The sequence below is a fragment of the Myotis nattereri genome (assembly GCF_964212035.1).
Source record: "Myotis nattereri genome assembly, chromosome: 12".
Taxonomy (NCBI): Eukaryota; Metazoa; Chordata; class Mammalia; order Chiroptera; family Vespertilionidae; genus Myotis; species Myotis nattereri.
This window is the reverse complement of record NC_138087.1, coordinates 23277393-23290802: the sequence shown is the minus strand read 5'-3', so window position 1 is coordinate 23290802 and position 13410 is coordinate 23277393. Positions and strand designations below refer to the sequence as shown.

Genomic DNA, 13410 nt, shown 5'->3' with positions numbered 1-13410 from the left:
TTCCTTCTTCCTCACCACAAAAATGGGCTCTAAGAAATCATGTTACTAAAAACCAGTGTAATGTTTATTTAAAATAAAAGAGAATGTTTTCTATGTCTGTATATCTTTTGTGAATATTTATTAGGATTTCTTGTATAAAAAAAGTGCAATATTAATAATTGTACATTGTCATCCAGAAAACCAAGTATTTGGGGGACTTTTTAGTAACTTCTTGCAGTTGTGTTTCTTTAAACTCTGGTGATTATTGTATTGTTCCTCTTTTTAATAGAACCTGATGTTTAACTCTGGATCCATTCACTGTGTACAGAAGACATTGTAAAAACTAACATGGGATGATGGGGCAATGAGAGAGAATTCATTTGTGACACAATAGTTAACACGTGGGGTGAAGAAGACACATTCTATCCTACTGCTAATGTGGCTGGTTATTTCTAGTTCAATGGCTTTTGAAAACCACGGGCCAATATTCACATTTCCTACACAGCAGGTGTCCTCAGCTACCCCGCGTCAGGCTGGAACCTCTGAAATGGGTTGCAGAGCCAGCTTGGAGGGCCTGGGATTGGGGTAGGAAGCCGTGTGCCCCTTGCATGACATGAATGTTCATTTATTGTTTGTTCTGTGAATTGTGACTCAGCAGCACCCCAAGATTATTAGGGCTGCTGAATAATGTGGAAGGAGGCACTTCCTCCTCTAAAACACAAAACTGTATTTATATTTTTTTGTACAGACAATACAGCTTATTTATTTAAATCGTGTCGTCTGAGTCTCTCTTAAGCTCAGCCCTCCCATCTTGTGTTGTGTCGGGGAGAGGGTGGTTCCCGGCCACTTATCTGTGTCTGGCTAAAGAGGGAGAATTGCGGTTTTCAGCTTCACAGGGGTGTTGGGGGCCCAGGCCTGGGAGGGCCGGCTCTGTAACTGAAGCCAGAGGGGCTATGGCTGTGGATGTGCACATACATATTCAGTCTCAGTGCTGCCCTTGGCAGTTGTCTTATTCCCGGCCCTATAGAGTGGGAAGACGGGAGCCGCAGTACCTTTGGGAAGAGAAGCACAGGCATGTGTGGGTCGGTGCAGGCCTGGGTGCGGGAGGAGCCTCACTCCGGGCCAGGCTTATGTGCCGTGTGCAGTGTGGAGTAACCGCATGCTGAAGTTGTGCGTGTATACTATTGGCAGGGGCTAACATTTCTAGATCCTGCCACAGTTAATCCTCACATCAACCCTATAATTATCTCCATTAACGTATGAGAAGCCCAAGGTCATCCAGCTGGTGGACCCGCTCCAAACGCCAGTCGTCTGGCTTTTTAGCCAGAGCCTCACTCTTACCCACTGTGCAGTCTCCAGCTCCTCCGTGTGAGCGCCGACCATGCGTGGCCACCCTGGCGTGTGCCCCATTCCTCCTTACTGCTTGGCGGTCGCTAGAGATGACAATAGCACATTTTACGGGGGTTATTTTATCGTCCCCTAAAATCAACTGTGGCATTTTGGGGCTCCTAGCTCCCTCTTTTTAAATAAAGCTACTGTGGAAAGTGTCAAAACAAAGCAACATATCACCGAGCTCTTCATGAACAGGCTCTGGGGGACGTCGGCGCGTTCCCAGCCCCAGACAATGGCCAGGCATGGAGCTCCGTGAGCTGCCCCGGCCAGAAAGCCAACCTCCAGCCTGTTTGCCAGCACTGGCTTCAGTGCATCACACTCTGCTGAGCAGCATAAAAATACACCAGAAAGCTCATCTTGAAATTCCAATCATTTCCTAAGGCATTTTAGATGTTGCCAATGCTAGAACTATAAATACATACCAGCAACCAAACAATGTGCTACAGAAACTCCAGGAGAGGGCGGATGAGTCAGATGCCAGAGCAAAAACCCAGGAAGGCTAAACCATGGAAAGGGCTTGAGTAGAGCACATGGAAAATTTTCCAGCCAAAATCACAGAGCACAGCACGGAGTAACGGAGACATACCTTCCAAGATGCCACCAACCACAGTGTAAAAGTTTGGGATGTTAACCACAGGCCAGTCTTGGGGTTGTAACTCCTCACACTACAGTCCCCTGCTTGGCCTCAGATGTTTCCAGGACTTGGGCAAGATGAGCCCAAGAAATCTGTGAGTCCACTGAGACCAGAATAGGCAACCATCATCCAAGCTCATTTATGCCTCAACTTCTTCACCTTTCAAAAGAGGATACCTCGTAGGATAGGGTTGTGGTGAGGAAACAGTTACTTCATGTCGAGGAAATATAAGGGTGCCTGGTGTATCACTGATGCACTCACTGAATGCTAATTGCTATTGTCACCATCCAAGTTATTCAGAGAGATGGGGAGATGAAGGATAGGCTGGCAGAAATAACACATTACTTCCCATGGTCAGCACCAGAAGATTCCCCTGTGTTTTCATTCTTGATTGAGAAGGACATCAGTCATTCATTCAGAGTTCACTACTGCACAATAGTGTAAACACCAGAGGCGTTAGCTAGTAAACCAAGCTCTGTGTCTTGGAAGAAAACAGATCAGCCCATGTGGCTAACTCAAAGACTCACCAAAATACTGACAAACTTCCAGAAATACCTCCCAAGACGTTATCTTATGATCCAAATGTACAGCCCAGTCTCAATTCAAAAGACCCAAATGCCCCGGCAGATGTGGCTCAGTGGTTGAGCGTCAACCTATGAACCAGGAGGTCACAGTTTGATTCCTGGTCAGGGCACATGCCCAGATTGTGGGCTCGATCCCCAGTCGGCAGGAGGCAGCTAATCAATGATTCTCTCTCATCATTGATGTTTCTCTCTCTCTCTACCTCTGAAATTAATAAAAAAAAAATTAAAAGATACCCAAATCTGCACATAAGGGCTATTTCCTTTAAGTTACTTTTAAAAATAATGAAATGTTCATTCATGAATAAACAAGTAAAAGCAAAATTAAGGATATTTCACTTACCACGTGGTAGATTTTCTCATAGGCAGCAGGCTATTGTCCACTCGCCTTGGGAATTATCCTGCAGATAAACCCAAAGGAAATAATCCAATTTTATTAATGGTTCTCAGCTAAAATTAGACAAGTTAGATCTCAGTAATCTATCTGTGGGGCTCTCCAAAATAGGTAAGTTCATCCCCAAAGGGTAAGAGTTAGGGTTGGGGTGGGGTAGAGAGAAGGATGACCCTCTTGGAGAATAACCCAGTGAAAACTGATCTGTTGGTGAATTAATCCAAGAAAGGATAAGTTAGGAAACTAAATAAGGTGACACCTCCTTGCTTTTGTCTTTCTCTGTCCCTCATTAACTGAGTCAGCTATGATTTAAAGACCTCAGGATTCAGACTCAGAATGCACTGAATGTGAGTTAAATCAAGGAAGGTTCCCTACCCAGGTCACAGATTGCCAACTAGGAAAATATTGGTCTTAATGCAAACCTTGAAGTAAACAGTAGAAAACTAAATACCCAATGAATTCTACCAATCTTCTAAGCTTCACCTAAAATTGTTGTCTGTCCCACATACATTCATCCTGTTCTTTTAGAGCTGCTTTTACAGGTCAAATGTATATGGGTTGACCAGTGAGTGTTATCTTTAGTCAAACCTCAGCTTCGTATTCATAGCACCCCAAGGTTTTCAACTGTTTTTCGCCACCCCTAAAGGGGAGGGAAGATATTGCTAACCAAGCCTTTGCTAACAAGAACTGCGCTGTCACCTTGCCTGTCAACTAGAGATTTACCACTTCACTCAGATGGGTTCTGTGGAGCACCTGGTCCCAATCAGCCACGTGTCACGCTTCTGATAACACAATATACAGATGTCACTCACCTCTGTGTTTTCCAAAGGCGAGATCCATCTTCAACGAAGGATTTCCCAGGCTGCTCCTAAAGACATGGTTTATATATGTGTAAACAGAAATTAAATGTGAAGTTGTAGGTAAGTGTAGAGCAAGCAGACAGTGGGGAACGGTTCTCCTGCCGAACATAAATAATGTCTGTTTGAACAGAAGGCTTCGGAGGGCCTGGGAGGTTGAACAATCATTTAGACCAGAAAGCATGCCTGGGAAACGTGCCTCCTTCTTTACGATGACAAACAGCCCTCCTCCAGGTCTGCGTGATGGCCAGGGGTGACCTCGTTACAAATCCCAGGAAGAATAGTAGACAAGCTGTGAATAACTTAGTTACCGGGGGAGCAACTCTAGGAAATGTTTAATGACCAAAGACAAGGAGTGGGGTGGTGAAGTGTGTCATGGGCTTGGTTTTCTTCCCCGCAATCCACCATCATTTTTTAAATTACAATGAAAGGGCCAGGCAATGACTTAGCTGGGGTTTTCCAGTTGTCCAGGTAGCTCTGTCCCATAGCAGGAGCTCAGCAGTCACAGTGCCAGGGCACGGAGCAGCTGCCAGGGCCACGGACCATTTGCTCCTGAGCTGAACTGAAGATACTCAAGGTGACTCCCTGAGAGCAGGCCTTGAGCAAGCCTGTGACGAATTTGCCAAGTTGCTGAGCCTCAATTCCCCACCCAGATGGGAAGGTAACACAGAGAAAGGGTTGTGTGTGGATAAAGTGAGATGATATCTGCTGGGGTGGTCGGAACTTGAGAGAACACTACACCATACACTGCATCTACCGTCCGGTCAGTGAGCTTTCCCAGGCTCCCTGGGCCCTGCACTCTGGCTGTGTCCTAACCTCCCATTTATCAAGCAGCCAAACAATCTCAACTACCAGTGACCAGGATATTTCAGCGGAGTCAACACTGAGGCACTGCAGGATCCACCGAGGTTTCTAAATCATCAAAGAAAGGGCCAGCCACATGTTTACATGCATGTGTATTTTATTGTATTCTGAACTTATTTGAAAAAATGTATGACGAGCACTTGGCAGTGTTTCTCCATGTGTGTTCCAATAGGTTTTATACAATAAAAGGGCTGTACTGTCAGAGTTGGAAACTGCTGTTTCTGCCTGCTCAGCATGCATTCCTTCCCTACCCTGGAAACTACTCTTCAGTCTTCTTTTAGGGACTCACCCCACACCCAGCCCCTACAGTTCATGGAGCTCACATGGGATTGGCCCCATACACACACACACACACTGCTCTGGCCAGGGGGAGCCCCAATTCTGGCCTGAATGATGCATATTTTCTATCACCCTGGCCATGATCATCAGTGCGGGGATCAGTCCAGGCAAAAGAGACACAATTAAGGGAATTTTACTAGAACCACTAGAAAGGAGAAGCCTTTTAGTTAAAAGGATGTTGTAAGCTCAAAACTGCTAGAGCCCTGGCCAGTATGGCTCCATTGGTTGGGTGTCTTCCCTGCACTGAAGGTTGCTGGTTCCATTCTCAGTCCGGGCACTTGTCTGGGTTGCAGGCTTGATCCTCACAGGAGGTGTGCAGGAGGCAGCCAATCTATTTCTCTCACATCAGTGTTTTGTTTTTGTTCTCTCTCTCTCTCTCTCTCTCTCTCTCTCTCTCTCTCTCTCTCTCTCTCTCTCTCCTTCCCTCCTTCCCCTTACCCCTGTCTCCCCTCCTTTCTCCTTCCCTCTCTCCCCTTTCTCTCTGTCTAAAATCAAAAAGAATTTCTAGAAATTACCTAAGAAGGCAAGGCAGAAGAAAATAAAGCCACAATATCAAAGGCCAAGCCCTTATCCCAGCATTCAAGCCCCTAGATCCAGCTGTGCCTAACTGCTAATTCATACAATGGGTTATAGAAAGGTAAACAAAGTTCCTGTACTATAGAGCCTTCAAAATATTAGCGTGCATCATGAAACGCCAACAGGAGGATCTAACAGCCAGCCTTTCCCAAACTGATGTGTCCAGTGAACTTTTTTTTGACGACCATTTCACAGGGCTGGTTTAGCACAGGGAACAACTGGGGAAAGACTGATACATGTTACCTATACGTTAACTTCATATTAAAATACTCTAAATCCCCATTCTCTTATTATTCCAGATAAATGAGACAAGTGGGAATTCATTTATCCAACACTGTTGATGCATTTGTCCAGACTTTATAAATGTGTGTATAATTTTTTATTCTTTTAACTAAATTGAGGTCAGAAGCGCAAACCATGGTATATTTTTCCAGTCTTAATAAAAAATGTATGTGTGTGCGTGCGCACACAAGTGTGTATGTGTACGTATTCATCCTGTTTTATTATGTTGGGGTCATAATTCCTGAGCTGCCATGCTTTTTAGTTCTGCATTTGTTTTCATTTGGGAGCCTCTAGTCCCACTGAGAAGCTATCAGCTGTCACTCCTTTCTGTTCTGAATGTGTCTGCCTCTAGCAGCAGCCCCTCCTACTCTTCTGTGGCTAATAAACCAGATAATAGAAGTTCATTGGAACTGTGTGTTTAAAAAAAAAATGTGGAAGAGAGGGGCCAATATACTGAGAGACAGCGCCAGGGTAGGGGGTGTGTGCTGAGTAAAGTACCTAAGTTTCTGTACATGAAATGCATGTCAATGATTCTGGCAACTTAAAGCCTGCTGATTTCCAGGTTCTTGCCTCGGTTTTGGACGGCTGAAGTTTCCAAATAACTGACCTTCGAATATGGGAGGTGTTGTGATACTTAGCCAAGAAAAGAGCCACTCCAAGTTGATAGTAAGCGCTGAGCTCTGCTTAGAAACTCAAATGAAAAGTTTTGTTGTTGGTGTTTTTTGTGGGGGTTTTTTTTAAAGCCCAAGAGAGCCTATAGTCCAAAAAATTCAATTTCTTAGTTTATAAGTCATTCCTTGGCACAGATGTCAAATTGCAGTCATTTTTCAGGCATTCTGTCTGCCTGTAACCCTCAAGTAGCTGCTTGCCTGTTTGAAGGGTATGTGTAGGCTCCCCTGTTTTGTGATGCTGTAACATGAAATGGATGGGGATTGGGGAAAATGGTGAAGTAACCAAGCTTCCCCCTTGTCATTGAAAGAACAGCCTTGGCCCGGGTAGATAGGCAGTGCGCAGGTAGGCAGGCAGGCAGGCAGCCGGCTGACTGCTCTGGGCATGAAAAGCCCAAGAAAATCAGCGTTAGATTCAATCCCTGGAGTGAAAGGTTCCAGAATCCTTTTGATTAGCACCAAGCGAGTTTGTTGCCACACTTAGAAGTTTGACAAGGAAAAGCCGTCATGTTGTGTCCAAGGATGCAAAGGCAGGGACTGGGGCACCTGTGGCCCAGAAGTGGCTTCAACGGGAGCTCAGCCTAGCATGGCCCTGATGCCTTTTTCAGAATCCTGAGCACATGTTCTGGAAGGGTCAGAGGCTCCTATGACCCTTTGCACCCCGCAGAATGGGGAGGGGCCCCGCACCTGCGCAGCCAGCCATGTGGAAACTCTGGCCTGCCCTGCCAAAGAACACACCCCTGCCTGCCCTCCACCCCGTCCTTATGCTCAGAAGGGCCTCTGTCCTCCCACGTCGAGGCCTGCCGGCCAGATGTGGGCCTGGGGGGGTGGCAGGCAGGCCCAAGGAGCCAGGGGGCCATTTAATCTGCAATTGGGCCCTGTGCACACCCCACCTGCCCGCCTACTCCTCCTTGACAACTGCACAGCTGAAAAGTACTCTTAGAGGAAATGGACCCTCCGTTCATCTCCATGCCCTGAATCACGAGATCCCAAAAAAGGTGCATCACTTTGGAAAGACTTTGTTGTCCTGGGCCCATTGCCTTGAGCAGTTTGCTTCACTCCTGCTTTAGGGGCAGACAATTATTCTAACTCTGTACATTACAGCCAGCAAGTGTAGAGCAATGAGACTACAATGAAAGGTATTTGGAGGACACCACGTGAAAGCAATTCCATAACAAAGGGCAGGGAGTGCTGGCTCCCCAGCCACCCCAGCACAGGCCCAGCCAGGACGGCTGCTCTGATGTCAGAACTGGACTGTGGTCTCTGCTCAGCTGAGGGCTGTCTCTGGACCCCTAGACCCTCCTCCCTGGAATCACAGGTGATGTCTGACAGGGTAGGAAGGAGGATGGGTGGAGCCAAGGATGGAGGTGGGAGAGCCCTGGCTGATGCTGTCTGGCAGCCTTGGGGAACAGCTTGGGGGTCAGAGGCTAATGGCCCAAGGCCCGCGGCTCCCTTCACCTGCATACACTGGTTGGCCTGGTACTTATTCTGCACTGTCCAGCTTGGCCCTCCTGTCCAATCAGAAGAAAAAGTCACCCTCCAAATGTGCATTCCAGTTGAGAAGATGCTGATGAAATCCCATTAATGCTTTATCATCTGCAACCAACTGGCTCTATCCCAGGCCACGTGGGGGGCTGCTTACTTGTCTCATCTCCTCCCTACCTCCTCACATACACCATTAAGCTCTATCTGATAAATGAAAAAATGTCATAGTGCAATAGGGGGAGGGTCATCAACGGACAAGGGTTTTCAAGAAACTTGAAGAAGACAGGGGGTAGATGGTGGAAGTATAGAAGTGAAGCCACAGCCTAGAATAAAAATACAGCAAGAATTCTGGAGCTGGTAGGGCGCAGGCCTGCCAGGCAGAACTCAGAAGGCTTTCCAGATTTGAAATGCAGGTAACCATAGAAAGCAGACTGACAACTGATGCCAAAACTGGGGATTGCTAAAAGAATCACTAACAGTGGGCCCCACCTTCCCTACTCTCCAGCCATTACCTGGCAGAAGATCTTAGAACCAAGCCTAAAAGGAAGGGCTCATCTTTAAAGATGTTGACATTCGTGAAAATACAATAGTAGTGGAATGGAGAATCCTTTCCCCTGTTCTTGATGCTGTATTTATACCTCAATTGGAGGACAAAATAGAGATGGCTCCTGATCACCAGAAAGGGAGTGACGTGCCAAGGTCTTCACCCATGTAGGTGGCCCCACTGTAAAGGAATCGAGGATCAAGACCTTCCCTGTCACCTACCCTGCTGACAGGGGCTGCCCTGTGCACGGCACAGGCAGGGGGACACCATCATCGGGAGTGGGATCTCACCCCAGAAGACGCCCCTTGGCAACACATCGTAAACCAGCAGACCACATCCAACCAGCCCAGAGCTTCCAGGCCAAGTCATCCCAGCAGCTGCAGCCCATTGGCCTCACTGGAAACTCGGCTTCCCTCTCACAGGATGCCGTGCCCTTTGAGGGCCTTGGAAGCCTTCTCTGTTTTCTTCTGCAGAACCTCGTCCACAGAACAGACTGCATTCTGTTCCCTGCTTCGACGTAAAGCCTTTCCCTTTGGGTCGTATTCTTGGTCCCTACTAGCTTTCTCTTATTCGTGCCTAACGCCTTGGGAACCCTGGGCTGTGGCAGGTGATTAAGCTCCCACGTCAGTCTCACAATCAATCATGCGCAACATTTCAAGAGAAGACGATTTGTTTGGAGCCTTTCATTGTCAGGGTTTAGGGAATGGGATTGTATCAAGTGTTACAGCAGTAAGTATAATAGAATAGATCCTTTTGCCAACAGACTCTTATATGGAAGCCCAATACTCAGAATTGATTAACAAGTTGCTGCTTATGGCAGAGCAAGTGGGGGGGGGGGGCAGAGCCCCATCTGCTCAGCTCAGCTTCCCTTGCCCTCCTCATGGCCCAGGTTACCTCCTAAAATGACATTTCCAGGGAGAACAGTTAGCAATCCCAACTCAGAACAACTAAAAAGTACATTAACTGTATGGAAAAAAAAAGGTAAATACACTACTTTGTAAAATATGTACAATATAAAATACGAGCAGTTATCCTTACCTGCATCTTGTAAATACCAATAAAATCATAAGTAGATTCAATCAGGCAGAACTCAGCAACCATCTTCATCATCACCATCCTCACCTACATTTAATGAGAGTTAACCATGAGTCAAGGAAGTGATTGACATATATTCTATCATTCAATTCAAACAACAAAATCATGCAGCCAGTATTGTTAGTGCCCACATGTTAAAGAACTTGACCAAGGTCCCCTAGCTACTGGGTAGGAGAGGCCAAGATGCAAGCCCAGATCTGCTGGACAGTCTCCTGGTATGCTCTTGGCCACTGTGTTGTACCAGCCCCAATAATATGTACTTGTGCCCTTCTTTATATATTTTCTTAATTTTTTACTTGAGTTAACCACTTCTATAATAATAAAGATATTTTAATTTGAGACCAAAACAGGAAAGAAAGTGTGTGTGTGGGGGGGGGGGTGTTGAGGGGAGACCTGGCTCCTTAAGTCCAGAAGTGGGCAGGGCAGGGATGCCCTGGATAGCTCATCTAGCTGGGGTCACCATGGAGATGACCCTACATGTCACAAAGGGCGGGCTCAGAGGACATTCCTCACCCCAAGAAGGCTCAGCTTAACCAGGCAGGGTCATCATTCTTCATCATCTTCTTCCCTTCCTACTCATCAGAAACGTTACAAAAACACATTAGTCTTGATCTAATCAAGTATTGTCAAATAACCGTTCTGAAAAGAAGGGAGAGGGAAGGGGAAGTGTAAGAGGACTAACACCCCTAATTAACCAAAACAGACCATGACTAAAGTCAATGAGTCAACAGACAGTACAGGTACATTATTTAGGAATATGGAGGAAAATGTTAGCAGAAACAGATCAAATTCAACTGTTCTCTGGGGAAGAGACAATGGAGGAGGCCAAGAGGCCGGGGCATGAGAGATTGCTGAATTTTTATAAGCATTTTAGCACTATTTGGCTTTTCAAATCAAGTGCAAATATTTCTTTGATTTGTAAAAAATGACAAAACAAAATAATAAAACCTACCCTCCTTAGTAATCTCCTTTAGCTTAGTGGACTCCAGGAAAGACTTCAGACAGGGAGAATGTGGTTTGATGGGGCTTGTGGAGCCTTGAGATCTGAGACACAGCAGACGGGAGGTGCCTGGTGTTTGGGGAAGAGCACTGGATCTTGAATCAAAAGACCTAGGTTCCAATCTTGGCCTTGGTGCGCCACGCTCTGTGGCCTTGGGCAATATGCGTAACATCTCTGAGCTTCTCTACCCCCATAAGGGCAGGCATCCAGACCCATGGAACCAAAAAGAGGATTAAATGATGTAAATCCCAACCCAATGATACAAACTAACCTCATGGTGAGGCTACAAGGGGTAGGGACCTGAGCAGTCTGGGCAAAGTAGGTCAGAGCTGTGGGAAGACTGAGCCCTGGATAAGAGATGCAGGTTGCTCACCCATGAACCAGGCATTGAGCCCAAGCTCGAGTTTCTGGACTTGAGCTGAAATTTTCTCCTCCCACCACCATGTTACCAAGTTCTCGGAGGATGTTTTAAGTTCTGTGGATTCAAGAGAGAGGTGGTAACCCAGGTGTCCGTCTGCATCCCTCTGTGAGCGGCTCACCCATATCATGAGCCCATCTGACTCAGCATGTGAACTCTTGAACAAAGTCCTTCCTCGAGTCTTCTCAACTTAAAATATTTCCAAATCACTTAGCCTTAGAATCAAACTTGGTGAAACCTTAGACCCAAAAGAGAAATCTCCAGCCCTTTCTCCAGGGCAGGGTCCAGCTCACCACTAAGTCAAGCTTTGTCACAGAGCTGGTCACAGTTACCATTTTAGGACAAGGAGGTCCAGCTTCCCAGGAAGCAGCACAGGGAGCCATTTTTTCCAGGCTCTGAGCACTGAGAATGCACAGCCCAGGGGCTGGCTGCTGAATGCCCGGTTACCAGGGTCCCTTTTTCCCTCCTCCAACTGGAATCACAGCCTGCACTGGGTTAGGTGGGAGAGGTCCGGCAGGTCCACGCTCCCATGGGTCGGCTATCTCCTGTTATCAGAGGCCCATGCGCCATCAGACAGCCTGTTCTGGCTGGTATGTCACCATGTGAAGAGGAAGGAAGACACCCCGGGGAAAAAAGAACCTGAAACAAGACTCCAGACAGGGCCCAAGGCACTCCCACCAGGACAGGGATAAAATGGGGACTGAAGTCTAAAATCTCTCCAACATTCTGGGAACACAGCCTTCTCTTTGCATAGGCAGAAGGGAGGACTGATGATACGGGCCTGCAGATTCACTCCCCCCAAAATTAAGTTTATTCTTTGGCACTTCATACTTGGCAAGGGTTCATCACAATGTCAATTAATGCAATGATTAAATTAATAAAATACCCCTGGTTCAGAGGAAACCTCATAGAGACCAGCTTTGATTCCGTGAGCATAAGGTAAGGGACCCAAGAAGGAACACTGCAGGGGGAGGGTTCGAGGAGTAATTACCAGTGACGAAATGTCATTTTCCTTGAGTCAAGTGATTCTCATTTTATTCAAGTGTCCTGGAAACGATGATGATTTTTTTTTTTCATTTGGGGGAATTGCTTTTCTGTCCAACAAATAACTTTCAATCATCTGGGGGTTTTTTTAAAGTATTTTGCAATTTCTAAATAATTTTTTTTAAAAATCAGGCTGACACTGCCAACTCCTGATGGTTGGGGTTTTGGGAATCACCTACAGAAAGAGGGCTGTTCTGCCGAGAGCCTGTGTGGGAAACTGGCCTGTATATCCTGTGCCCCGAAGCATCTGTTTCTTCGAAGATGTAGCCGGGGGGCTCAGGGTATGAAGCCAAGCACCTGCCCAAGTCCTTGGGAGTAAAGCTGATGGCGTACGTGGTCTGGCCCTCCACAGGGACCTTTGCTTGGGGACTAGACCAGAGGGGCTTATAGCTTTTGGTATTGATGGGAGGGTGGGGCACATAGTGGGCCCTGGTGGTGGTCAGGCAGTCCAAGGGCTCGGTGGGACGGTTCAGCTGGGGAATGGGCTTGACTGGCTCCATGCGTATGCTGGCCCACTGCTTGTAGTCATCCCTGTTGGTTGTGGAGCTTTCGAAGCGGGGACCTTTCTTGATGCAAACCACTGGTCGGCAGGACTGAGCTGGAACCCCCTTAGGGTACGTGTAATGGGACTGCACTGTTGTGATAAGGTCCATCTTTTCTTCCGGAGGGACGTAGGGGACAAGAGGTCTGTAGAACAACTGGGGCGTTGGCCACGCTTGGTACTTCTCTCGAAACTCAGTGGTGTTAGAGAAAGGTGTGTCTAATATGCAGGGCCTGGCTGGAGGCTTCAAGCTCTTGGCTGGCTCCCCCATCAGGCCCCGGAAGCACTGTTTGTGGGTGGTGAGGCTTTCAAAGGGGATTTCACAGGGTTTGAACTTCTCTGTCTCATACACAAAACGCTTCTCTATAGGGTGGGCCACGTAGCTCATCTTGTAGTTAGTCAGATCCTCCAGGGGGATGTTACAGACCTTGGGCATGGCTGGAGGCTTACAGCTCATGGTGTTCACTAGACCCTTTAAAGGGTAATCGTCCTGGTGTGTGGTTCTATTTTCAAACCTCGCAGATTCTGGCCGGTACTTGTGGTCTGGACGAATTAGCTCTCGTCTTGGTTGGTTCCAGGGTAAATAATCAGCTGAAAATAAAGCAGAAGTGGTAATTATTCATAATTCAATTCACTCAACCTGCATGTATTCCAAGGGGTCTTCAAAGCCATACACCAGTCTCCGGTGATGGCAGATCCCTACCATCACTTCACTCAAGG

General features: G+C 47.0%; 1 protein-coding gene across 2 annotated transcripts in view; it reads right to left on the bottom strand.

Annotated features, from left to right (window-relative positions):
* Window positions 1–12116: 12116 nt before the first annotated feature.
* The window catches only part of SAXO1 (stabilizer of axonemal microtubules 1), an 87633-nt gene continuing 86339 nt past the window's right edge, over window positions 12117–13410 (bottom strand). For both annotated transcript variants that reach the window (XM_081103458.1, XM_081103457.1), the window contains exon 4: window positions 12117–13281. In XM_081103458.1, coding sequence (XP_080959584.1) covers window positions 12278–13281 — 1004 coding nt within the window. In that variant the 3' untranslated portion in view covers window positions 12117–12277. The remainder of the gene's footprint in view (window positions 13282–13410) is intronic.